This window comes from Lathamus discolor, chromosome 3 (genome assembly GCF_037157495.1).
Source record: "Lathamus discolor isolate bLatDis1 chromosome 3, bLatDis1.hap1, whole genome shotgun sequence".
In the NCBI taxonomy this organism is placed as follows: Eukaryota; Metazoa; Chordata; class Aves; order Psittaciformes; family Psittacidae; genus Lathamus; species Lathamus discolor.
In genome coordinates this window covers 61,101,350-61,128,780 of record NC_088886.1, presented here as the reverse complement: position 1 = coordinate 61,128,780, position 27,431 = coordinate 61,101,350, and the positions used below count along the sequence as shown (strand labels likewise).

Below are 27,431 nucleotides of genomic sequence, written 5' to 3'. Positions count from 1 at the left end.
TCTCTAAGCTGCTGCCAGGAATTGAGAGTAATGGAAAGAAACCAATAAAATGAATGCAGCAGTCACCATAACCATTTCTTTAGCTCAATAAAACCACCCAACCTGGTGCTTTTGTCCATATGGAAACCTTGCTCATTCGCCCTGTTTTATTCCTCAGCCATATCCCCAAAGCATGGGGCTAACACTTATAATTATGTCATGGTGCAGTATTGCTGACATCTTTTAGGCTGGCAGCTCTGAAGGGCTGTGAGGGAGCTATGCCAACAACCTCCTCATTTCTTGAGGTGCCTCAGAAAGCCTCGAGGCTTTGGCTGAGGGAAGCAGTCCTGCACTGCAAAGCACTTTAGCAAACACTTCAGTCAGACGATGAGCTGGACTCCCACAGCTATAAATCACATCAGTGATTGCCACATGAGGACCCTGAGTATGCCCTCAGCAGTCCCTGAAGCAGATGGGTCACAAAGCACACGGAGTCAGAATTACCCACGGCTCTCCATGGCAGGCCTTCAGTCTGCATCCCAATCCAGTTAATATCTTTGCAGCAAAACAGCTGTGAGGCCTCATGCTGTATTTGTTTCCATTAACTCCCCCCCAGAGGGCTTATATGTTTGTATTTGTTTACATATTTGTACTGTCCCCAAGGGATACTCAACACTATCCCTAAGGTTTGGGGCGAGCCATTAGAGGGCAAGTACCTCCCTCTGATGCTGAACTTGTCCCGTCTCTTCCTTCTGATAGAGATGTAAATATTTCTTGGAAACGCTGGACAAAAGTCCCTTCAAATATGTGGTTTCTTTCCACAGCAGTTTTCAGTCTGCGCTTTTTGAATTGCTGGGCCAGGAGTTTGTGTTTCCAATTGTCGCTCTCCGAGACGCTTGTCTATTGTTAATGGGATCCCAGCCGCTTTACAGCCTGCTCTCTTTATAGTCCCCTCAAGGCCCCGTGCCTTGAAGTTGAGGGCTTCCCATCACAATTAGCGCTGCCGCCGCCCCCCTCGGGGCTCCCTTACACCGACTTCACGCAGCATCTCTTCAGCCGGCGCCCACCCCGCTGCTCCACCCGGGGATGCCGCGGGCCCTCCCGGCGGCCTCGGGGGCCGCTTCCCGCTAGCGAGACCCGGGGGAGGCCTGCGGAGCGGCACGTCCGGCTCCGCTGCTGCTGCTGCTGCTGCTCTGCCCTGCCCGGCCCGACCGGCGCCCCCCGGCCGCCGCCTGCGTCAGGCCGGAGACGTGGCCCCGCGGCGGTGGGGGGCGGAGCGCGGCTGCGGGCGGCCTGGCCTCCGCTCCGCTCCGCTCCGCTCCCCGCCCCGCCCGGCACGGCACGGCCCTGCCTGCCGCGCTCAGCCCCGCACCGCGGCATGACCGCGCTCCCGCACGGCCGCCCGTGACCCCGCGCACCCCGCCAGGTAAGAGCCACCGGCTGCCTCCCCCCGGCCGGCCGGGGACGGGGCGCGGAGGGGACGGGGCCCAGCGCTGCGCCCCGGTAGGGAGGGGAGGGAAGGGGAGGCGAGACCCGGCAGCAGCTGCGGGATCGCGCTCTGCCAGCCGGCGGCATCGACGGTGTTGCCCCATCCCTGCGCAGCGCCGGGGGAGACAAACTTTATGTGGGCTCGCCGCCGCACCGTCCGTCCCCATCCATCCCCTGCCGGGCCGCGGCGCTCGGGCGGCCCCGGGGGTGCCCCGCGGGGCGGTGGCCCGGAGCCAAGCGGGGCTTCTCGGCAGCGGGGTCGGGAAGCAGTCGCCGTGGAGACGGGCGGGTTGAGGGAAGCCCTTGGCGATGTTTTCCCCCGGGAAAGAAGCGCAAACCCAGCGCAACCATCCCGCGTTACGGGGCGGCGGCGGCAGCGCGGTGCGGGCAGCGCGGTCCCTCGGCGGGGGTGCTGGTTGAGGGTGCCGGCGGGTCCCTGTCGCCGGGCCGGGGGGGGAGCGCAGCCCCCGGTGGCACTGGGAGGCTCTGGCGTGCCTCTGGCCCTGCTTTCGGAGAGATCTGAGGAGGAAAAAGAAGCCAATCCTGATCTAAAATCGGTTCAAAGCCACCTCTGCCTTGTCGCAGTGTGATGGGCGGTTTTGTTCATTATTCGCGAAATGCAGTTTGTCCAGTTCACTGGAAAGAGTTGACCAAGCAAAATGAGGCTTACGAAAGACTGCCGAGTGCATCCTGCTAGAATTTCTTTAGGATAAACACGTGTAAAAGTGAGGTGTTTTATTGCCCAGATCAGTGTGTGAGCTAGGCTTGCCTTTGTTATTTTTTTTACTTTCGAAATAACTGCTTTCTGTGAGGAAAGACTCAGTATTATGAGCAGCACTGTTTGAAGACAGTGTTTGCTCCCACAGAACGCTGTAGGCTTGAATGATGCTGTGGAACATTGGGTAGGCAAAAAGGTGCGTTGCAAGGTAATGGAGGAAAAGATAGCAATGCTGGAAATTAATAATAATTATCCCCCTTCCCAATTCAACCAAGTTTGCACATTCCCCCCCCCCCCCCCCGCCCCCCTCTTCTACTTTTCTTTTTGGCATGATGAAGGCAGTCTGGAGGGTAGCACTCACTCTTCTGGACATGCCTCTTTGCCCCTGTGGTTCAGATCAGCATCAAGAGCAGGGTTTAGCACAGGTCCGAGTGATCCCTAATTTTAACCTGGCCTTGGGTTCCTTCTGTCTTGCAAGTGCCATGGGGCTGCCAGCGAGGCGCAGCAGCCTGGTGCTGAGCACCTGTGGTTTGTGAATCATTTCCTTTTCCAGTTGCGTTCTGAGTTTGTTACATGTGTGGCCACGGGGATGCTGTTTTTTTCCAGTCTGAATGCTAACGGGCCCTGCTGGAGGCTTACTGTAATGTAACTTTCTGTGAGCTTTTTGTTGTTATTTGCTCTTGTAAGCGACTTTAGGAAGAAACTTCTGATGGAAAGCCTAAAAATGTAGTTACTTTGTGTGACTGGTATTGGAAAAGGCCAGTGCTGATTGGCAGTGAGCAACAAAACCAGAGAGTGATGAATTCTTCGCTTGAGTTCCTTGCCTCAGTGCTTGGGGCTACCTTGCAATGAGTTCCTGTACCAGTTGGAGCTGATTTCCTCTCGCATCTGTGAGACCCACAATGAGGGGCTCTGAGGGAGTAGAGAGGGTGATACAATACTCAGGTGGCCTCAGCACCAGAGTGACACACAGCAAGACCCAAAATAAGGAATTGGGTCAGAGTGCTGGGAGGAGCAGTTCCCCTGATTGTCCATTGACCTCAGTTGCAATGGTTGAAGTGGCCCCTATTCAGCACCAGAAAGGCACTTCCCAGAACAAGGCTCTTTGAATGCTGCGGCAAGTAGAAAGCGTTTCCATTACTGTCCAAACAATTCACAATAACAGGAGCTAGAGTTTGATTTTACAGGACTTCTTTTCCTCTTTGAGAGAATTCAGTGAAAAGGTATTGTCCTCATTGTCGCAGAGTTGCACAGGGCAGGGGAGGGACTGTGTGTTGAAGGAAACCCTGAAAATGAAACAGTTTACCTCAGGGAAAACAAAAGAGAACCCCCAGATTCCCTTAAAAACCTTACTTAGTAAATCAGAGAAGCCATTCTCCTTCCAGAGTGATTTGCCAGAAGAACGTTAACAACTGTTGGATTTCACATGCTCAACATAATGGAAACTTTACGCTCTTCTTCATACTTAAGCTGTTTGCCCAGGGATTTTTTGTGACAAAACTCTGGTGCAGATCCAAGCTATAGTGCAATGACTTGTGTTGGGGTTGGCGTTTCTAAGATCTCTTTCCCACTGGGAGGATACTGGGTTTGATTCACTCTCTCAGGCATGTGTGAGTATGCCCTTTGCTCCACTGCTTTCATTCATAATACAGGGCAGGCATTGCTGGCTTCCAGGCAGGCAAAGCATCTTAGAGCTGTCTTTAAACCTGACAGAGCCTGGCTCAGCTTTCCTGCACTGTATTCATCCTAGTGCCTGACACAAGCAATTAATCAGATGCAGCATAATCTTTACAACTGTAAACTTTCTGTATTATCCAGAGAGCCATAGGCTTGGATCAGGATAATATATCCAGACAATTTTCTAGTCTGGAGGTTGTGTCCACTCTGTTTCCATCTCCTGTGAAGGGCTGATTTACAATCTAATGTTCAATCAGGTCAGGTTTTTAAAAGGTAGAATAGTGCCATGTGAGTGCTTTGCACATTTTACATTTGCTGGGGAGAATCCTTCATTAAGATACAGTGCATGGTTTTCCTTAGTTTTAAAGTAAGGCAAAGGCACCCAGAGGTGCAGAATGGCACCTTTCTGCATGGAAAGCTGCTATTGCTGCCATCATGGTGAGCACAAAGTTCTACTGAGTTTGAACCAGCATAAATGAAAACAGTTGGCCCGGTAAAGTAGCATTAAAACTCCATTTCTCACTCTCAAAGTAAACTTTAACTTTTCCGTTGGCTTTCAGGTGAGCAGCATCCAGCCTTTTGTACCAACTTCAGATCCTGGGCGAAACCACTATTAGCTGAAAACGGACATGCTAGCTCACAGCTCCCTTCAGTGGCAATAGTGCATAGTGATTCTGTATTGATGGGAACCCCAAATTCCACAAGCCAGCAATACAATAAGACTGCTGAAATGCTGAGAACATTTCCATATTCACTCGGCATTGACAGCAAGGTGGGATTTTTGGATTGTTTGCTTTGGAGCACATGGTGAAGCAGAGCACAAGTCAAGCCTTGCCCTGAGCATGCAGTGGGGTAAGATCCAGATAAAAGTGTGCTTTACAGCAGCAGCTCAGAAGTGACGGTTGCTGTCTGAGAGCAGGTTTGGTGTTCTGCGCACCGTTAGAGAGCTCGTGTTCCAGCTGATGTGAATGAGCTGCCTCAGGGGTAGATAGTTTTCATGGGTGTTCACAGACAATATTGCTGGAAAAGCCTTTTGTAAAGTGTAATGTGATTTAAAAAAAGAAGCATTTGCTCTTTGCCATCATTTACCCATCACAACATAATTTCAAAGACCTGCACACCCACTCTAGTGTGGTCAGACACCCGCCTCAGCAACAGCTTTGATCTCACAAAGTTAAGGCTTGATGGAAACAGCCTTTCTTTCTGTTTTGTGATGCATCTACAGACTTCTTGGTGGAACAAGTTTAGAGTTAATTCCCTTTCTGTGGGCCATGGCTGGACACTGGGAAAGTCCTATAGGGAATTTAGGCAGATACTTCTGGTATTTCACATCTCTGAAGTTTATGATCCTTCAAAGTCATCTTATGTGAACAGGTTCTGTAGCTGTTCATGTTTATCTTCGAGTGTGTGTAGATCACATCAGTTTAATGTGTTTGGATTTACTTGCTTATTCTTTCAGGTGTACGAATAAAACAATGAGCTTTATTTTTATTGTCAGGAATTTCTTGTCACAAAGGATGGTTCAGGGGGAAGAAAACTCATCAGCTGTGTTTTGGGCTGAGAATACCTGTGTTTATCCAGGCGCTTTGGGGTCCGTGGTTTATGTATGAGACTATTGCAAAGTGTAGAAGGCTTTCTTGTGTAGCATGCAAGTAGGAGCAGAAAAGATCCTTTATATGAGAAAGTCTCACAAATGGTGAAAACAGACATTTCTTTACTGGTTTTGGCTCAATCGCTGCATAAAAAGTTTTTAACTAACTTTTCAGATGGTTGAGCTGCTTAAGGCTCAGAATGGACCCTTTGTGCTTCCTGTCCAATTAGGAATTAATTTTTAATTGCACAAGCTGAACTTTCTTATTATGAGCACTTTTATTAGCCTGAGGCCCCTGACTATTCCTTTGACAACAAAGGCACTGGTTTGTGTAATACTGCCTGTCCTTTGACATGCTACAGCATTGTTTCTGTCTTCATTATCTGAGTGTGTTAAATAAGCATTTGTGGAAAACCTGGTGCAACTTTGATTAAAGCTCGATGTGAGTTTACTTTTCTCAATCATTAAGACATATTTCAGGAGTACTAAAATACCACTTGCTGGGCAGTTTCTTGCTCAGTGCTTTGATTTGCTGCTAAAAGTTTTCACTGGCATTAAGAACATTTTGCAGCTCTGGAAAGAGGGCCAGGAGCTTGAGTGATAGCCTTGATAAACCAAGAATGTTACTCCCAGAGCTGAAAAATGGAAAGTATTGCCTTTGAAGTAGTCTTTGACATGGAAATGCAGAGTGTACTTTCCTTTAGATTTGGACAAATAGCTCAGCAAAGCCAAATCTCCACATAGGCCTAAGTGATTTCATGGACACTTTATCAGACTGAATATGGCCCTAAACATTTTTTGGCCTCAGTCTAACCAAGTTGAAGTCAAAGAGCTGCTGACAGTAGGAAGCCTTTTTGGTGTGTAATACATGAAAAAGTATCATGACTCAGTTGAAGCAAACAACAAGGTTATTGTCTGGGATCCGTCACCAAAACTGCGCTTTCTGTACGTGTAGGTGGAAATTGCAGCATATATTTTGAAATGTTGTGTATTAAAGTCCTTCCTCCTTCCATCCTTTATGTCTCCTCTTTACATCCCTTATGTCTCCTCTGAGTTCTTGATTCAGGCCTTTAAGCTTCCACTGCTACAGCAAACGCTGCCAACAACAGAGCAGGGGGATTCCCTGATGCCTCTGAATCCACCGTGCTCCCTCCTGGGTGTGTGCAGATAGCATGGGTTGCACACCTTTTGTAGCACCAGCAACTTGTGGGTGCTGATGATGTCTTCTGTGGGCTGACTGTATGTTGTCTGCTCCTCAGACTGCAAACTGGTACCAACTGTGGCACGTAATTTTGGTGAGGTGTAGTATGAAATCAGATTCACTCCAGTGGCTTTGCATTCAGACTCAACCACTGCAGAGAACTGGAAAAAGCAGTGTGTTGTGGTTTTGTAGTACTATTCGTTCATATTGACCACCAAAGGTAGTAAAGAAAGTAGATACCTTTCTTCTTTTGCAGCTGGAGAAGTGGTGGTAAGGCGAGTCACTTTGGTGTGCCCAAAGCAGGAGCTCAGGGATTCCATAGCCAGCTCCCAGTGGGAACTCCTGACTCCTGCTCTGTGGTTCCTCCAGGCCACATTTCCTCGCCAGCCTCAGCCCCAAGAAGATGTATTTGTTTGAAAATACAGTAAACACATGGACTTTTAAAAATAACTGCTTGGATGCAAATGGTTTGTTTTTTAATAGTTTCCCAGTTCCTTAACTTAGCATTTATGTTTAAGCAACAGCATCATTTGTTTGTATTTCTTACTTCAGGGTGATGGTATTTCTTCCTATGAAAACCTGCCTTACAGTCAATGGAACAAAAAGTAACCCATCGTGTCTGAAGAAGTGGCAACGTATGTTACTTTTTTTGCCCTACTCCCGAACAACATTCAAAGGAGTTTTTCCAACCCAAAAATGTAAATTTTGTGTTTAAATTTCATATGACAGGAAACACCAGCAGCTGTAAAACCTTGTAGGGGAGCTGGTCTCCTGAAATGCCTCAAATACAGGGAGAAATTAGTAGCAGAGATATTATTGTATGTCAGCATAGTTCAGGAATTATTTCACTGCACATACAGTGAGTGTGAGAATACAGATAAGGATCAACATCAACCTTTCGGGAATTAGGAGTTGCTAATTCTAGCCCTTATCATTTTATTTCCCCCTTAGTCTAATGTCAGTTACCCAGACTTGGTGCCTTGTCTCTGGGCCCACTTTTAGTCCTTTCCAGGTTAGGTGATGAAGTGAAGCAGGCTGGTTATCTGTGATCTGTGGTGCCAGCACTGGCAGTGCCAGGAGCTATGCGGGGCTCCTGGACACACACTGGACATGAAGTGCTCAGCTGATGAGACATGCAAAACCCTGGTTTCCAAAGGTTTATAAAGCAGCCAGCTTTGGCAGCTGTTCACACCGCAGTAAAAACTGCAGTACCAAGCCATTTTCATTCACACTGCATAAACCAGTGATTTTACTTAGACTGGGTATTTAAGAATACATCACTGTGAACCTGACTGCCAAACACCCTTATCCCTGCTTATTTAGCTGTGTTGGTGTGCAGTTCCCAATCAAGCAAAATAAAAATGCAGAATTCTTCTGTCCAGTGCAGCCCCAGGCTGTGTGCTGAGAAGCACTTGAGCTGAACTTCAGCTAAGGCCAGACAGCACCAAACCACCTGAAGAGGCACTTTATGGTGTTTATATGGAGTAACAAATGTTTACAGTCAGGAACAGCGGGACATGATGTTCAGCATGTGCAGTGCCATGTCCTGTGTAAAGCGAAACCTAGTGGAGAACAGCCCTTGAACATGTAGCCGGCAGCACTCGAGCTCTGTCATGTCCCCGCCACCAGGTCACAAGCTCATTGTGTGTTCAATGTGTGCTGTGCTCAGTTCCTTTAATCATAAAATGATTTGGGTTGGAAAGGACCTTAAGATCACCCAGTTCCAATCCGTGCCATGGGCAGGGACACCTCCTGCTAGAGCAGGTTGCTCCAAGCCCCTGTGTCCAACCTGGCCTTGAACACTGCCAGGGATGGGGCAGCCACAGCTTCTCTGGGCAACCTGTGCCAGCGCCTCAGCACCCTCGCAGGGAAGAGCTTTTTCCTTGTAACAAAGATGAATATGCAATAAATCATGTATGGGAACCAACCCAGAGACCTATTCACAGCATTATTCCCAAAAGGCATTCCATAATTTATCCTAACACATGCAGTATGTTGAAAACAGCCAGGAGGGTGGGGTTTGCCTGGCCCTGCACTTCTCCTTTCAGTAGATCTGATGTGAAACACCAGGCAGCCCCAGCCTGAATTGTCTCTGGAGGACAGCTCAACCTTGACCATTCCCAGTGTGCTCAGCTTAGCTGTGGTTGTGGCCCTGTGGTTACCAGCTCAAGGCCCCTGACATCAAGGGGAAAGCTCTTTTCCTCTGGGGGGTTGGAGCCATGTGCATAACATCTGGGATTTGCTTGGACTCAGCACCATTCTCTGGAGGTGGTGGTGCTGATCCTGCATCTGAGGAGGGTTGGTGGGATGTCAGGGAAATGCAGTTTAACATCAGCTGGCTAATCATTTAAACATCTTTTCTAGTCAGCTTAAGAGACCTCAGGGTTTTATGCTTCCCAGTTGTAAATGTCACTATTTCTGCAGTGTTATCTCTTCTCCTGCGGCGTTCCTCCTCTTTTTCCCGCTGGTGTGTTGTTCCTATCCTGCGCTATTGAACCATTAAACCCTGGATGTTAATTGCCTGTCCAGCACCAATTCTGCTGTGTGGCTCTGGATGTTCCCCTAAAACAAGCAATTGATGGCAGCAATTGCTTCAATGCATGGCAACATGATCGAGTAACCGCTATTGGAAGCATGAAATAGCAGAGTGCTTTCTTTTAATCAGTGTCTCTACAAACTGCTGTGAGAGCTGAGGTGGGGCTGAGTGGGAGCAGGATTGATGGTTTTCTCCAGCAGCCTATTGAGGGCTGGTGTCAATCCACACAGCTACGCTCCCTACAGTGAATGAAGTTACTCTGTGAGAATCTGCTTAAAAATAGCAACTGTCACCTAGCAGTAGCTGGAGAGTGGGGCCTCAAAGTTGCTAGGAGCTAAAAGCAATTTTATTTGGGGTTGTATCTGAGGGGCACCCCTCTAAGCATTAATATGGTTTTTCTGCGTAAAGTATCACTCAGGATGCTTTAGGATGAATACAGCTTGATGGGGGGGTGTCATGGGGAAGAGCAGAACCAGTTCATCTTCCCGCTGCCAGTTAGCCACTGTGTGCAAAGCAAATGTTCCACCCAAATAGCAGAAAGCTAAGTGAATAATTTTACTTTGTGTATGAGTGGCAAAATGTGCATTTTCAGTTTACTTTTTTGCTGCCAGTATCTTTGCCCAGTTTTGATGTGAATCCATCCAAGCTGGGAAGTCAGCAGTGACACTGGGATGGATGTTAAGCTCTATTAGCAATTAATGTATTAAATGGAAGAAGTTCTCAAAAAATGAGAAAAGTCCTTTTGTACTGAGAAACTGCTGAGTTCTGGAGGGACTAGAAATGGTGTTACTTCTCTTCCCACTTCAAAGCACTTATGCTTTGCCTAGAAAGTTTGGACCAGAGGATCCTTGAGGTCTCTTCTAACCTGAGGTTCTATGATTCATATCCATGTCTCCAGCTGCCCACCTGAGCTCCTCCGAGTGGCAGGAGGTTAAGTTCCTTTCTGCTCTGCAGCACATCCCAAGTGGTGCCCCATTGGTAACACACACTCATTCTTCTCTTCACCCACTGGCAAGAGCCAGCATTGCTTCCCAACTGTCCCCACCACTTTCCTTATGCACTCTGATGAAGGCTAATTGCTGAGAAGCTGTTTTGCCCCATGGTGTGGCCATTTCACAAACATCCATTGATTCAAAGTCTTAAGTCTATTTTGTTTCCAGTACTTTCCTCTCTGATGTGGTACTGCTTATTCTTCTTAGCTCTTTTAGGTCACATTATTTGTGTCTTGCTTCTAATCGCCCATGCATTAGCTTATTCCTTTAGTTAGCTTTTCTGCTGGAGTAAATATCACACCTTCCTTGTACCTGGATTCCAGTATTTCATCTTACTGTCACATATTCATTTTCAATAATCAAGCTTTCTATATTTCATAGAAATATAATAATAATAATAACAGTAGTAACTGTATTAATTTCTTTCCCCTCAGTTTTGTTTTGGGGGGTGTGTGTTTTGTTGGTTGTTCTTTGTTTAATCTGTCAACTGCTCAGCTCCTTTGTGCAGCATTGCTTAACAGCCAGTATGACTGTTTTTACCCAAAGTTCCTATTTTATTTCCTTCTGGTAGCTGATTACCAGATTATTTCTCTCATGTACAAACTTCTTTTCTCTAGGGACTGAGGATTGTTAGAAATTCAAGAGAGAAAAAAAGAGAATAAGTTCTGATTTTAATTGAAAACAAATATCCGATATTCACAAGTCAGTATTTCCTAAAGTAGGTTAGAATAGTATTTAACATAAGTCAGGCTCCACATTTCAACTACAATGTAATATGCCATTAAATAATATTTGGATTGTGAGTGAACTGAAATTAGTAATCCTATCTTCGTTTTCACCAGCTGAAATGTTGAATTCCTTTTTATCTCCACGTTATAAGAAGAGGTAAGAATCTACAGTAGATGCTGTGCTGTCCCACAGATGGCTGTGATTTGGGCTGCAGTGTGACATATTAGCACAGAATCATGGAATCACAGAACAGTTGGGTTTGGGAAGGACCTCGAGATCATCCAGTTCCAACCCCCCTGCCATGGGCAGGGACGCCTCACCTTAGACCATGTCCCCCAAGGCTCTGTCCAACCTGGCCGTGAACGCTGCATTTACCGCATCTTTGGGCAATCTGGGTGCCTCACCACCCTCACAGTAAAGAACTTCTTCCTTATATCCAACCTGAACGTCCCCTGTTTCAGTTTAAACCCATTACCTCTGTTTTGGTTTGTTTAAATTCACGATTGACAGAATCACTTTACTTCGTGCAGACCTGGTTTGTGCATGGTTATAAAAGAGCCTGGCAGTGGTGCAGCCCTGGATGTAGCAGTGGGGAAGAGCCAGACACCGGCCATGGCCAGGAGGGAATGTTCAGGATTGGTCTGAGCCATGTGGACTCATTGTGTCTTCTCCAAGGCCTCAGAGCCACTGCTAATAGATGTCCTTTCAGTCAATGGACAGGCAGGCCAGAACGGAAAAGAAGCGAGAAGGAAGAGCGGTTTCATGTCATCCTGTCCTGTTTGCACATACAGCAGTGCTGGTAAGCCTGCACTTCTCTGCACTTCCTTCCAGCATTTCCTCTTTATTGCTAGCATAGCAAGGGGAGAAACAATCGGGTTTTGGCAGAGGATGCTGGAAAACAGTTATGCCACTTCTTCACATCCAACCTCCTTTTAAAGCTGCTTGTGAATGTCTTTTTCCCTGCAGTTAAAAAATGACTGCCTGCCATTAGACATTGTTGGTTTATTTATCATTCTTGTGTGCAGTACTATTGCTGTCATTTAGTAGCATTTATCTTCTTTTTCTAACAAGAAATCAAAACCTAAGTGGCAGGCAGATTCTGATCCCTGGTGTTGGACTGCAGACCTTCCACCCTCAGGGATGGGTTTTCTAGCGTGGCTCAGGCTTTCTGTATGCAGGTCTCTGGCTCCTCGGCCCATTTACCACAGTAACAGAATGTGCACTCTACTAATGAGGAGTCACACTATGCAAACAGCAGCCTCTAAAGGGAACAAGGGATCAGAGCAGCATGCATTTGTGGTGCCAGAAGCTATCTGCCTTCATCTGTATTCCCCACATATCATTTAGAAGGAATAAAGCAAATATATAATACAACAAAGACCCCTAAAAATACAGAGTGAAACCTATCAAATGCAACAGTGAAATTAATTTTTGGTCCTGAAAGCTGTCCCTGCACAGTAATTTGCAGGGTATTTTCCAGTCCCCTCTGCTGTTGCTGTTTCAGTACTGCTGACTTCCATAACGCCATGGCTCCTATCCAGAGTTGCTTAGACATCTAACCAGCAAGGATTTGGTCTCCACATGTTTTGGTGCATGAGAGCACTCAAGAGCCTTCACTGTAGGAAACATGATGTTTTGTCTTACCTGATGCTCAAATTGTCTGTACTTTCAAAAGAACCTTAACAAGTAAAACCTCTATAGGACATGGCATCAGAATACGAAAAGTACTCCTAAGCCATTTCAAAAGGGAGGAAGCGGGAGAGAAAATGCTGTGATTTTAAAGCTAGCTATTGGTATTTATTCTTGGGTGTACTGATGGCATTTCAGTCAGCTAACTAGCTGAAAAACCTGAGCCAGCAGTGGTATATGTGTTACAAAGCTCTGAGCAGGACTGTTGCATGGCAACTGGTTAGCTGACATCTGTGTGAGCATACTCCATTATGATTTTTCTGTGTTTCAATGCTTTATAGAAAAATTACTTTTTAAAGCTTACCAACAGCTATTGCCAGTCATTTTATGTGGAAATTAAAAAAAGGGAGGGTAATTCCTTACCAATGGCAGTGAAATACATGAGGGCATAGACAAGAGATCAGCACGTGATGTTCTTCAGCTCAGGTGTCGCTAGGAGCTGCCACCACTCCAGTGATTCAGGCCTGTTGGCATGGATGCTGCTGAGCCTCCATCCTGACTGTGTGAGGTCAGGCTTTGCATTGCCATCGTTTTCACTGATGGGCTATTAATTTGCAAGTGCTGCAAAGGACAGCTTGCCTTCCTCCTGGGGATTGCCAGCCATGGATTACGTCTGACAGTGGAGCGTGCATCCTGGGGACAGCTTTTAGAAGGACAGGAGGCTGAGAGAGATTCTTCTGCCTGGCCAAGTAGTGCTTAAAGCAACCTGTGATAGGGCTGCAAGAGGACAGGGGCGCAGGGAGCAAGGGCTAAAATGGTTTTATGCCACTCAGAAAGCTGCAAAGCCCCAGCCTAGCTACTGGCCCATGTTCGTTTAGGGATGTTACCTTCTGCCTTTGGGGGCTGCGGTACCTCCTGAGGATCAGCTGCACAAGCAGGCCTGGAGAAGGTGTCAAAGTCAGCATCTTTCCACGTGAGTATGGCCAGTGTGGTGGGAATCAGTTACAGATTCTTGTCATGGCTGTATGCGTGTAATGAATGGCAGTGATTAGGGCCTGAGTGCTTCCTTACCAGATCCCCAGCTCTGCATGGACTGAATCGCTCAAGTCACTGGGCAGCATATCAGCAAGGGTGTGCTTATCACTGATCCTGGATGACACCAGCCCCACACTAACAGGTCCCAGTGTGCAGCTGAATCAGGATTATAGACTCTGCCTATGTTATTGTGATACAAAGTGATTGTGGTGGGCATTTAGGGTGTTAGTTAAACGACAAGTTTTGTAAGTTGCTCTTGAGAGTATCTTTGTTGCATTCCCATGTGAATTTATCTTTCCATTGTAACTTACTGGGGAGTTTCAGTACTGGTTTGGTCTCAGGGATTGAGTTTCACGATCTGCTGTAGGCTTTAAAATCAGTTGCTTTGCCTGTACATGCTCATGTGCTAGGTGATATTTCAGAGGATGTGATGATGTAAGCCTAGGCATCTGAGGTGAAGATAAAAGCCCTTGATCTGCCTGTAGTTTTGGTTAGCTAAGGCACTTTCGCAACTTGCACTCAAACTATAGTAGATTTAAAACTGCAGGGAGTAAGCACACAAATATTCCAAAGCATCCCTGAAACCACTATGAATAAAATGAAAGTGAATGAAACATGATAGCTAAAAGGGCCTGTGAAATCTGAGCTCAGGACAAGCATTCTAGCCAGACCTTTGAGATCAAGGCTAATGTGTATAAAGATGAATGTCTCTATCTATAGAATGGGCTGATTTTGGGGGGTTCATGTGGCCTCATTGACCCATCAGCTATGGCTGGAGTCAATGCAGAAATGATTTTGCCTGCCTGCATTCATGGGACCCCAGTCCTGCCCTCCCTTCCTCACAGGAGCTGCAGGACACAGCATCATCATCCCTCTCCTGAGGTAGGATATTAGAGGGATGCTTGGGTGGTAGCTGGGAACTTTTCTGCCACATCCTGGTTGCTTCATTTCCGGAGCAGCTTCTTTCAAACCTCACAAAAGGGCTTGCTCACACGGGCTGCAGGAGGCTAAACCCTGGCCTTGCTCTTTTGCAGGACGATGATTCCCGTGACCGAGTTTCGCCAGTTCTCAGAGCAGCAGCCGGCATTCAGGGTTCTGAAGCCTTGGTGGGATGTGTTCACGGACTATCTATCCGTCGCCATGCTCATGATCGGTGTGTTTGGGTGCACACTACAGGTAAATCCATCAGGACTGATGCAAGTTCTTAGGGTGAGGCTGAAAGAACACCACAAATGAGTATGGAAGAAGGGTGTCACAGCTTGGTTTATCTCCTGGGCTCACTGTGAACAAAGCAAAGATTTGCTGGTCCCAGGATTAAAGCTGTTTAGGTAGCAACATCAAATAACACAGACCAGACTTCTAGCAGCTATAAATCAACAGAGCTGCGCTAGAGTTGATGGAGCGGTGCCAGCTGATGATAAGAGCTGATGTCTTGGCTTGTGCCTGGCTGCCTGTTTGCACCACCATTTGGCATAACAAACCAGATGATCAACTGAGGTTCTTATTTGCTGCCATTTTTCAATTGAAAAGTTTGAAGATTGTAATTTTGTAATTTCTGTTTTCGTCTGGCAAATGTTACTGCTCCTCCAGTTGTTATGCTTCAGAGGGTTCTGAAATGAATGTGCTTATTTTATTAACGCCACCCACAACTAATATTATGCCTCTTCCATTACAAAACATCTCTGAGGATGCTTACACGTAAATTACTACCATTACTGACAATCAGTGTTAGTTACATTTTGCTAAAGAGCCAAAAGCTGAAAAGAAATGAAAGTTCTATTTGGGATGGACTCCACAAAAATAGAAAGTTACAGTACTAGTACAAGCACGAATCTTGTGTTCCTTGGCGTGACTTAGAAATGGAGCTAAAGGGAAACGGTGGCAGGGGAATTTGCTCGCTTACATGGCCCAAGATTTTCTCATACTGCATCCCAAATTTCATGGGAAATCAGCTGTAGTTTTGCCTGTATTCTCCATTTCAAGTATTTTCAGTTGAAAAGATATGCTGACCGTGTTTAAGAATCTCTTTATAGAGAGATTAATTTTGCATTAGTAGCTAAGTGTTTTCTTAAGCACACCAAGTAGAACATTTGTTATTTTTAAGTTCACCTGCTTAGTTGGGTGAAGCACGGGGGAAAATAATCTGTAGAAACACCACAAATAATGGGTGATTTTGGTTTTTTTGTTTTTTAATTCCTCCCCCCGGAGGTGTGTGGTACAAGGACTGTAGGTATGAGAAACCGAACATAAATGACATCCATGCACACAAATGCTGTCAGTTCTCTATACCCCTATCTGTCTTTATTAAACCTGAAGATTAATAATGTCCCAGCATGATATGCCCCATTAGCTCTTTGTCAGCTTTTTCCCATGTGATAAGACATCACAGTGTGAGCATACAACCACATGAATGTGGTTATGCAGCTTTCAAGCCTAAGTTATCTCTGAACATCGTGTAGCTAGGGTGAACACACCTGGCAAGAGCAGTCTGTCTCTGGGGAGAGCAATGCAGGAGATCCCTGCTCTTTTCAGGGAGCATTACCCACACTCTTCCCTTTTCTGGATTATCTCAGTGCCCTTTTATTCAAATTATGGAAAGCTAACGATGGATGAAGAAGGGTGACCTAGTTCTTGGCATATAGAACAAGTGCCTTGTTGGGAATAATAATAGTAATAATAACAACAACGACGGTAATAATAGCACAGCCTGTGTGGCCAAATGCCAGGTTGTAGAACAGGCTGCCTGGCAGCTGGAGGAACTCCAAGGACAGCTACCCATTGGTACTGCCACCATTGTCTGTACATAAGTTTAAAAGATGTCTTTTTGTGTGTTTCAGGTCATGCAAGACAAGATAATATGCCTTCCAAAGCGCATCCAGCCTTGCCAGAACCAATCTAACAGTTCAAATGTATTTAGCACAGTCCCGGATACAACCCCTCTTCCTCCACCCAAGCCATCCACCCCTCCAGCTACAGTTGAAATGAAAGGACTGAAGACTGATTTGGACCTTCAGCAATACAGCTTTATAAATCAGGTGTGCTACGAACGTGCCCTGCACTGGTATGCTAAGTACTTCCCTTACCTTGTCCTTATACACACACTGGTCTTCATGCTGTGTAGTAACTTTTGGTTCAAATTCCCTGGATCGAGCTCCAAGATTGAACACTTCATTTCAATACTTGGGAAATGTTTTGATTCTCCCTGGACAACAAGAGCCTTATCCGAAGTGTCAGGGGAAGACTCTGAAGATAAAGATAACAGGAAGAACAACATAAATAAGTCTAATACTATCCAGCCAAGCACTGAAGGCACTTTGGTCAAGACGCAGTCTTTAAAATCAATCCCTGAGAAGTTAGTTGTAGATAAAGGAACACCAGGGGCGTTAGATAAGAAAGAAGGGGAACAGGCCAAAGCACTGTTTGAAAAGGTGAAGAAGTTTCGCCTGCACGTGGAGGAGGGTGACATACTCTATGTCATGTATGTTCGCCAGACTGTACTTAAGGTAATTAAATTCCTTATTATCATTGCTTACAACACAGCATTAGTCTCGGAGGTGAATTTTACAGTAGTCTGTAATGTTGATATTGAAGACATGACCGGATATAAGAACTTTTGCTGCAATCACACGATGGCACATCTGTTCTCTAAGCTTTCTTACTGCTACCTGTGCTTTGTAAGCATCTACGGCCTCACATGCCTTTACACACTGTACTGGTTGTTCTACCGATCACTGAAAGAGTATTCTTTTGAATATGTTCGGCAAGAGACAGGAATTGATGACATCCCAGATGTCAAGAATGACTTTGCTTTCATGCTTCATATGATTGATCAGTATGATCCTCTCTATTCCAAGAGGTTTGCTGTCTTCCTGTCTGAAGTCAGCGAAAATAAGCTGAAACAGCTGAACCTGAACAACGAGTGGACTGCAGATAAGCTGCGGCAGAGGCTACAGACAAACTCCCATAGCCATTTGGAGCTACAGCTTTTCATGCTGTCTGGACTACCCGACACAGTCTTTGAGATTACTGAGCTGCAGTCGTTGAAACTTGAAATCATCAATAATGTCATGATACCAGCAACCATTGCACAGTTGGACAACCTCCAGGAGCTCTCGCTGCACCAGTGCTCTGTGAAGATCCACAGTGCTGCCTTAGCTTTTCTGAAGGAGAATCTCAAGATCTTAAATGTAAAGTTTGATGACATCAGGGAACTTCCGCACTGGATGTATGGCCTCAGAAACTTGGAAGAGCTCTATTTGATTGGCTCCCTAAGCCACGACATTTCCAAGAACATTACACTGGAGTCTTTTCGGGAGCTTAAAAGCCTTAAAGTTCTTTACATAAAAAGTAATTTGTCCAAAATCCCACAGTCTGCAGTTGATGTTTCAAGTCACCTGCAAAAACTATGCATCCATAACGATGGCACTAAGTTAGTGATGCTCAACAACCTGAAGAAGATGGTCAACCTGACGCAGCTGGAATTGGTTCATTGCGATTTAGAGCGCATACCTCATGCAGTCTTCAGCCTTCTCAGTCTTCAGGAATTGGACCTAAAGGAAAACAACCTCAAATCCATTGAAGAAATAGTAAGTTTCCAACACCTGCGAAAACTGACAATCCTAAAGCTGTGGTACAACAGCATAACATACATCCCAGAGCATATAAAGAAGCTCACCAGTCTTGAGCGGCTTTCCTTCAGCCATAACAAAATAGAGGTTCTTCCGTCCCACCTATTCCTATGCAACAAAATCAGATACTTGGATTTGTCTTACAATGACATTCGCTTTATCCCACCTGAAATAGGAGTTCTGCAGAGTTTACAGTACTTTTCCATTACCTGCAACAAAGTGGAGAGCGTGCCAGATGAACTGTACTTCTGCAAAAAACTGAAGACTCTGAAAATCGGGAAAAATAACTTGTCAGTCCTGTCTCCTAAAATCGGGAATTTGGTCTTCCTCTCCTACTTGGATATTAAAGGCAATCACTTTGAAATCCTCCCACCTGAGCTCGGGGAGTGCAGAGCTCTGAAACGGACTGGTTTCACTGTAGAGGACACCTTGTTTGAGACGTTGCCTTCTGATGTCAGGGAACAAATGAAAGCTGAATGACTAACTTCTGCTGCGTTACATACCGAAATGACGCTTCTACCAAATAATATGCATTTAGTTTGTCATTCTTCTTTTTTCTTCTTTTTTCCAAACAAACCCTTTCTGTACAAATTTGGAGCAAGGAGTACATATATTTTTAAATAAAATTTCCTCGTATTTTTTCACTGTTTTAAGATATTTTTTAAGTTGGTTTTACCCTGAGAACAAGGGTGACTGTAACTTAATTTTTACTGGTAAAAGTAAATGGGTTTATCTGCTGATATTTTGGGTTTTTTCCTTTGCCTATCCCCAACAAGGGAACTGTATTTAGAACGTATGCTTTGAGTTGTGTAAATGATTATATTGTCTTCCTGGTTATTGTTAATCCCTTAGGACATGGTCTTTGGGTGGTGCTGCAGGTGTTGAATGCCTTGTTTCCTCTTCAGTGGCAGTAGAAGGCGTTCAGCATCTTACAAGATCAAATCTGGGTTGACTGTTCTTTTTCACTTGTGACAAATGGCTTTCTCAAATGGTCAAAGCAAGCTGAAATGGTTCTTTATGCATCTTACCAGCTCTGAGGGAGCATGCAGCACTCCTCCAGGGCCTTTGGGCAAGTTCAGTCTAGCAGTCTGTTGACACAGCATGCCAAGCAGGAGGCACTGACTGTGGGTTCCTCTTCTCAGGAAAAGTAAGGTCACAATTCACAGAGGAGTCCGGACTAAAGTGACTCACGTTTGAAGATGTTCCAAGCAGTGCAAAGGGATGTGGCTGCCCATTTCCTGCCAACTTGAGTGGAGGGGTTGCGATGAACTGACTGTGCTGGAAGTGTCAATCCCATGAGGTGAAACACTCCCTTGAAAATCCCCATCCTCCCCTAAGCACCCTGTCCTGCAAGGGAGAAAGTGTCCTCTGCCCCCCTCAGTTCACTTCCCTTTGGGGATGCTTGGCACCTTGCAGGAATGGGATCCAGAAAAAGTGCAATCATATTTAGTTTGTAAAGCTTCTGACAAGGAAATAGGATCTAATATGCTCCTGCATGGAGCTTGGGTATCACATAACCCAGCTCAGCACAGGGACATCTGCAGATTTGCAAAAAAGAGATTAAATAAATACATTAACTTCTCAAAAGTCTCATCCTACCGGATCTTCATCACCATCCTGCCAGAGGACAGTGATGAAGGCTATGTTTGCATCTCCCAGCTGGTAATTACATTGGAAATCATACAGTTGGAAGTCTGCTTTTTAAAATGATGTAATAATCTGTAATAATTATGTATCAGGTTGGGAACTTTATCCTCTGAAGCCATGTTCAGTGGCTTATTTAATTCAGCCGTTTGCTCTCTTTCAGGCAAGTTTGGCAGGTATATGATAACTCATGTGCTGCTCACAAGCTAATTTAAGCTAATGAAAAATAACCACTGATAGTAAAATATTTTGCTGGAAAGAGATCTCTTCATCCTACCCAACAACACATCTTTTTGAGTCAGATGCAGGCACTGGATAAATGCTTTGCAGGAATATCTAGGAATCATAGAATCATAGAACAGTTAGGGTTGGAAAGGACCTTAAGATCATCTAGTTCCAGCCCCCAGTACTTCTTTCTCTCAGAGGCAATGCCGTTCATAACTTGCAGGCATTGATTGTTTAAAGCTATGTAAAATAACTGGGTGATGACTGTCAGGTTGGTTGCTCTTCAGTGTTTTCTAACTGTCTACAGTTGAACTGAGTTCTTGAGCTTGCTACAAAAGCATACTGTTGTTTTAAGAGTCTGACTTACAAAGGTGGGGAGACAAACTGGAATGGGAATTTCCTCAGTCACTAATCCAGGGTGTGCTATGCTATCTGGTATGTGGGCTTGCCACAGGACCAAGCCAGGCTGATTTTTTGTGCTTGGCTACATTCTGGAGAAGATCCACGTGATTAACCAGAAATGGGTCAGGCAGGAAGGAATCAAAGTGAGCTTTTTGAAAGGGGTTTGATTTAGTTCTCTTAAAGACCTAAAACTGCTGTAGCTGTTGCGAGAGCTACTCTTATGTATGGAATGCACTTATTGGAACAGCTTGTCAGTATGTATATTCCAAATGTATTTCACTTTGATGTAATGTGAGGGAGAGAAATGTTTCATTGCTCATATTAACCTAATGATGTAAACCAAAGTGCTGTTGTCCCTGATGAATGTAAACTGTTTAAAATGTCCAAGTAATCGGTGGAGCTGTATAGTTCTCTGACTTACATTTGAAATATGGGATTACATTTAAAGGTTTTTTTAAAGAAGAAATCTTTCTATTCCTAGATGTAGCATTTTAAATCCCTAATTTATTTTGTGTCTAATGTTGTTTCATGTGTAGTTTGTGGTCTGTTTTCTGAATGGAAGTTATGCACACCTCAGAACTGAAGGTTAGAGACTTGTTTTACACCATTTTTATAGATACATCAATTAGGGGATGTGGGGGGTTTTGGTTGTTACTGCTTATACTCATGCCAGTGCAACCCCTCCTGTGGACACAGTTACATGAGTATGAAGTGCCTTGTGCTGGCATATCTTTATTCACATTGATAGGAATAAACTATACCGGTCTAAGCACTTTCACATGAATAACTATCTTCTCCAAGAGTTTGGTCTCCTGAGACAGCTTTGTTGATCTAACAGCTCACTGCCACCAAAAAGGGGCAGTTTCTTCCTCCTCCCATGCTCCCTATTCCTGCCAACATGTTCCGGTTGCTTCTCTTGTACCTCTACTGATCTGGTGCTGGTCTGATCCCTCTACAGGACAAATCAACCTCTGAATCCAGCAGAAAACGAAGCCAGTTTAAGAAAGGGACTCATTTTCTGCTTGATCAGCTCTCCAAAGGATCGGATGGACACGAGGGTGGGAGAAGCAAGGGAACAGGACTCTGCAGCCAGGGTCTGGCCAAGGAGAAGGTGAGACAAGTCACTTTGGAGGCGCTGAGCTGCTAGGTCAGCCCGTCATCTTCCCGAGCCATGTGCTTGGAAAGCTGTGCTGCTTTATCTATCGCAGGGTTGGGCAGCATGGCTTTTGTGGGCAGACAGCCCTCAGGCTTGCAGTGAATGATAAACTATCACGTCGCTGTTAATTGCTTCAACTTAATGAAACCAACTCAGGTAGCTGCACTGCTGACTTTTCTACACTTCTTCCTGTCTGGTCTGTGGGGTGTATTTCCCAAACCCATGCTGCAGTATTTTAGAGGTGTGTCAGCTCAGAGATTGTTTCCTAGCTCTGTATGACATCCAGGAAAATAAGTACAAGTGCCATATTTACTCAGTGATTCATGTACTGCTCATATGTATATTCACAGACAACGCATACTAGACTTCTCTGTGACCTGTAGTATTTGACTTAGAATGGATGGGCATTTTGTGGATAATACTTTAGGCATGGTTTATACACAAAGAATTTATATAACTACATACATTAAGCAGGTGCCTAACAAGTACAGTTCCAGGATATAAGCAAGGCATTTTACATAATTGCTCAACAATAACACAAATCTTCCTTGGTAATGGAAGCAGAGACGACAAAGAGTGCATCAAAAATAAGAAGACAAGCTTAATAGTCCTTTAAGCCTGAAAAGCAAATCTTCTCTGTGATCAGAATCTGGAGACAGGCATCTCTGTCGGAGTTAGGATGGGTGTTTGTGCATCCAGCCAGCCCAACAACTGATGCGAATTCAGATTGGAAAGTGCCTGTTCCAAGTGTCATGTCACATTGCTGGCACTTCCAACAATTCATGTGCTGGAGTGGTGATGAATCCTGTAAGAATGCCAAGGAAAACCTTTGGAATTTGACCAAATGAACAAACTCCTTAATTCTGTAGCAAGACTCTTGATCTGATAGACCTGTGTAGTGTTACGCTGTGATATACTACACCCAGAAGAAATGGAAATAAAATGCTCTTTTGTAATAACGAACATTGTCAGGCTGCACTGTGATTATTTGTTTGGGAAACGTTTTGTTTCTGGGTTACCTACGGATCAGATGAAACCATCTTTTGGGTTTGATCCCTTGGGAGGGAAGTCAAGAAAATATGCTTGGATCAACATCATGAGACTCCACAGGATTTGTAGCTGCGTAGTCTCGCTTCCTGTGCCGCAGCAGCCAGCAAAGGAGCTGTCCCAGTGGGAGCAGCTCCCCTGCTCTGGTTCCTGTGCCAGGGCTTGTGGGGGATGCCTTAACCTGCACTAAGGGAATTGATGCTGTTAGCCCTTGCATCTGATGTAACCCCCTATAAATCTGACCAAAGGTGATGGGCTTGTGCTGCCTGCATTTGGCACGGGAAATGTTCCTCGTTTCTCTATATGTTTGAGTTGGAAGCAACAGCGTGTTTCAGGTTGGGGTTTTTATACCAAGACAATGTTTGGTTGTCCTCATCTAACCTGATGAGATGGAGCAGTGCTCCTCTGTCACTGTGGTCCCAGGGAGAGGAGGGGAAGGAGCAATAAGCACAGCAGCTTTGCCTCTGGATGAGCCCTGACAGGGAGCTGGCAGCAGGGACATGCTGCCCCTGGGGCATGGCAGGCTTCAAGGAGGAGCAGAGGGAGCCGTGCTGGCAGCGCCTGCTCTTAGCCTCCAGGCTGCTCCCTGCAAAGATGCAGAGGGTTGGGAAAGCTGGGCCACCCCTCGCAGCCCCACTCCTTCCCACCCGCCCCGCAGGAGATACCGTGGGGCTGGAGGCACAGGCAACACTGCTGCAGGAATCCCTGGGGCAATGAGATCACAGAGCTGGAGCAGATGTGTCCTGATTATGGAGTGGATTGAACGCCAGAGGGGGATTCTGTCAGGGACTGCAGCGATAGGACAAGGGGTGATTGGTTCAAACTGAAACAGGGGAAGTTCAGGTGAGATCTAAGGCAGAAGCTCTTCCCTGTGAGGGTGGTGAGGCACTGGAATGGGTTGCCCGAGGAAGCTGTGAGTGCTCCATCCCTGGCAGTGTTCAAGGCCAGGTTGGATGGAGCCTTGAGCAACATGGTCTAGTGTGATGGGAAGACCATTGCACATCTGTCCTCCTCTGGAAGGAGCCCATGAAGCTCTGAAGATTCAGATGAAGAAGAAGCAGTTCCTGTTTCTCTTTCATACCAAGGGTCCAGGTCTTCCCCACTGCTGCCTCCATCCCTGTGAGGCATGTGGGAGCAACAGCCCATAGGAAAAGGCCTTGTGCTGGCAGAAAAGCGGTGTTTTTATCACTGTCTTGATGTGAAATAGGCTGTGTTGTGACTGGGCTGTGGCTGATGGCTTTGGCTCAGGGAGGTAAATGTGGGCTGTCTGCAGGTGAACAGGCTGAAATGGGGCTGGCTGATGGAGCAGAGCTTCCTCCACATGCCCCATGCCAAGGAGTGTGCCAGAGATTGTGCTTCCAATGAGAAAACAAATACAAGCAGCGCAAGCACTGTGGCCAGCGGTGGCTTCTGGCCAGGGCCAGATTCCCAGCTCTGGCAAGGTGTGGGATCCCAGGGCGTGGAGTAAAACACCTACATTGCAGGCAAGCTTGAACCATCCTGCCATAAAGCACGATTTTATCAGCCCAATCTTTCCTCTGCTGCCAACCTTATGAAGTTGCACCTAAACTGAGGGGTCTGGGTAGCACACCCGGCAGCATCCTTGGTGTGGCAAGGTGGCAGTGGCATTTGGAATGGGAATCACAGAATCACAGAATCCCAAGGGTTGGAAGGGACCTAAAAAGATCATCTAGTCCAACCCCCCTGCAAGAGCAGGGTAACCTACAGTACATCACACAGGAACTTGTCCAGGCGGGCCTTGAATATCTCCAGTGTAGGAGACTCCACAACCCCCCTGGGCAACCTGTTCCAGTGCTCTGTCACTCTTACAGTAAAGAAGTTCTTCCTGATGTTAACGTGGAACTTCCTATGTTCCAGTTTACACCCATTGCCCCTTGTCCTATCACTGGATATCACTGAAAAAAGCCTAGCTCCATCATCCTGACACCTACCCTTTACATATTTGTAAACATTGATGAGGTCACCCCTCAGTCTCCTCTTCTCCAAGCTAAAGAGACCCAGCTCCCTCAGCCTCTCCTCATAAGGGAGATGTTCCACTCCCTTAATCATCTTTGTGGCTCTGCGCTGGACTCCTTCAAGCAATTCCCTGTCCTTCTTGAATTGAGGGGCCCAGAACTGGACGCAATATTCCAGATGCGGCCTCACCAAGGCTGAGTAGAGGGGGAGGAGAACCTCTCTTGACCTACTAACCACTCCCTTTCTAATGCACCCTAAGATGCCATTTGCCTTCTTGGCCACAAGAGCACATTGCTGGCTCATGGTCATCCTCCTATCCACCAGGACCCCCAGGTCCCTTTCCCCTTCACTACTTTCCAGCAGGTCAACCCCCAACCTGTACTGGTACATGAGGTTGTTCTTCCCCAGATGCAAGACTCTACACTTGCCCTTGTTAAATTTCATCAAGTTTCTCCCCACCCAACTCTCCAGCCTGTCCAGGTCTCGCTGAATGGCAGCACAGTCCTCTGGTGTGTCAGCCACTCCTCCCAGTTTTGTGTCATCAGCAAACTTGCTGAGGGTGCACTCAGTTCCCTCATCCAGGTCATTGATGAAAATATTAAACAGCACCGGTCCCAGCACCGACCCCTGAGGAACTCCACTAGTCACAGACCTCCAGCTAGATTCTGCGCCATTGACCACAACTCTCTGCCTTCTTCCTTTCAACCAGTTCTCGATCCACCTCACTACTTGATCGTCAAGCCCACACTTCCTTAGCTTATCTATGAGGATGCTGTGGGAGACAGTATCAAATGCCTTACTGAAATCAAGAAAAACTACATCTACCGCTCTACCATCATCCCTCCACCTAGTCACTTCCTCATAGAAGGCTATAAGGTTGGTCATACATGACTTCCCCCTCATAAAACCATGTTGGCTGTTCTTAATGACCCCCTCATCCTTGATATGCCTAGTGATGGAGTCAAGAATAAGTTGTTCCATCACCTTTCCAGGGATGGAGGTAAGGCTGACCGGTCTATAATTACCCGGGTCCTCCTTCTTGCCCTTCTTATAGATTGGTGTGACCTTTGCCATCCGCCAATCCTCAGGCACCTCGCCCGTTTCCCACGACTTACCAAAGATGATGGAAAGTGGCCTAGCAATGACCTCCGCCAGCTCCCTCAGCACCCGTGGGTGCATTCCATCCGGACCCATCGATTTACAGATGTCCAGATTGCATAGCTGATCCCTAACCCAATCCTCATCTACCAAAGCAAACTCCTCCTTTGTCCTGACTCCTTCTGGGGCTATAGAAATCCGGGGCCCTCGGGGAGAGTCTGCAGGAGTAAAGACAGAGGCAAAGAAGGCATTCAGCACCTCTGCCTTCTTTATATCCTCTGTCTCCAGGGTACCCACTTCGTTCAGCAGTGGGCCTATATTGCCTCTTGTGTTAGTTTTATTTGCTATGTATTTGAAGAAGCCCTTTCTATTGTCTTTAACCCGACTAGCAAGATTGAGTTCCAAGGAGGCCTTAGCTGTCCTAATTGCCTCCCTACATCCTCTAACAACTGTCCTATATTCCTCCCAAGCGGCCAGCCCCTCCTTCCATAATCCATAGATTCTCCTTTTCCACTTGAGTTTGCCCAGCAGCTCCTTGTTTAACCACGCCGGTCTCCTAGATCCCTTACTTGACTTCCTACTCATTGGGACGCTCCGATCCTGAGCTTGGAAGAAGCGGTCCTTGAATGCTAACCAACTATCTTGAGCCCCTTTACCGCCTAGTACACTTTCCCATGAGACTTCCCTTAGCAGTTGACTGAAGAGGCCAAAGTTGGCCCTTCGGAAATCCAGAACTGTGGCTTTGCTAGGTATTCTATTCCTCCCACACAGGATCCTAAACTCCACCATCTCATGGTCACTGCAGCCAAGGCTGCCATTGACCGTCACCACTTCGACCAAACCCTCCTTGTTGGCGAGTACTAAATCTAGCAGCGCTGCTCCCCTAGTTGGTACGTCCACCATTTGCATTAAGAAATTATCATCAATGCACTCGAGGAACCTCCTAGACTGTGAATGACTGGCTGTGTGAGTCTTCCAGCAAATATCGGGGTAATTAAAGTCCCCCACGACGACTAAGGCATGTAGTCGCGAGGCTACTTCCAGTTGCCTGTAGAAAGCCTCATCAACTCCTTTGTCCTGATCAGGAGGTCTGTAATAGACCCCCACAACTGTATCACCCGTGCCAGTCAGCCCCTTGATTCGTACCCACAGACATTCCACTTGCTCCTCATCCGACCCCGGACAGAACTCAATACATTCTAGTTGCTCTCTCACGTAAAGAGCCACTCCACCACCTCGCTTTGCTGACCTATCTTTCCTAAAAAGGACATAGCCATCCATGACCACATTCCAGTCATGTGAACTGTCCCACCATGTCTCTGTAATCGCCACTAGATCATAACCTTTAGCCCGCACACAGACTTCTAACTCCTCCTGTTTATTCCCCATGCTGCGTGCATTGGTGTACAGACATTTCAGGGAGCCAGTCCTAGTACCCTTTTTCCCCTGCGGGACAGGGTCTAAAAAGCTATCCTTTCCCACAAGTGAAACAAGAGATTGATAGTCCTCCTTAGCCCGCCATCCTTCAATCCCTAGCATGTTCCTCTTGGATTCCTTCAAAACCAGTGTCGACAGGCCAAACAGGACAAGGGTGGCCATGCCACTTTACAGTGTGGCAATTGGCTTGTGCTAAAGGTGAACCCGTAGCTACTTCAGGCAGCTGGAACCAGACAGAGAAG

At 46.3% G+C, this 27,431-nt stretch overlaps 1 protein-coding gene across 2 annotated transcripts; it reads left to right on the top strand.

Moving 5' to 3' along the window:
- The first annotated feature begins 1,283 nt into the window (after positions 1-1,283).
- LRRC8C (leucine rich repeat containing 8 VRAC subunit C) lies at positions 1,284-22,593 on the top strand. 2 transcript variants are annotated; one of them, XM_065675560.1, is made up of 3 exons: positions 1,284-1,405; positions 14,610-14,751; positions 16,413-22,593. In XM_065675560.1, the coding sequence occupies exons 2-3, from the start codon at positions 14,614-14,616 to the stop codon at positions 18,681-18,683; spliced, it is 2,409 nt and encodes an 802-aa protein (XP_065531632.1). In that variant the 5' UTR covers positions 1,284-1,405; positions 14,610-14,613; the 3' UTR covers positions 18,684-22,593. The 2 variants fall into 2 exon arrangements, with proteins under 2 accessions (XP_065531632.1, XP_065531633.1); XM_065675561.1 differs by lacking the exon at positions 1,284-1,405 and adding an exon at positions 7,266-7,289.
- The last annotated feature ends 4,838 nt before the right edge of the window (positions 22,594-27,431 follow it).

Bases quoted from the DNA above. Each gene is read 5' to 3' on its own strand.
- LRRC8C (XM_065675560.1), top strand. From the start codon at position 14,614: ATGATTCCCGTGACCGAGTTTCGCCAGTTCTCAGAGCAGCAGCCGGCA. The intron at 14,752-16,412 runs GTAAATCCATCA...TGTGTGTTTCAG, and splicing joins TGTTTGGGTGCACACTACAG to GTCATGCAAGACAAGATAAT.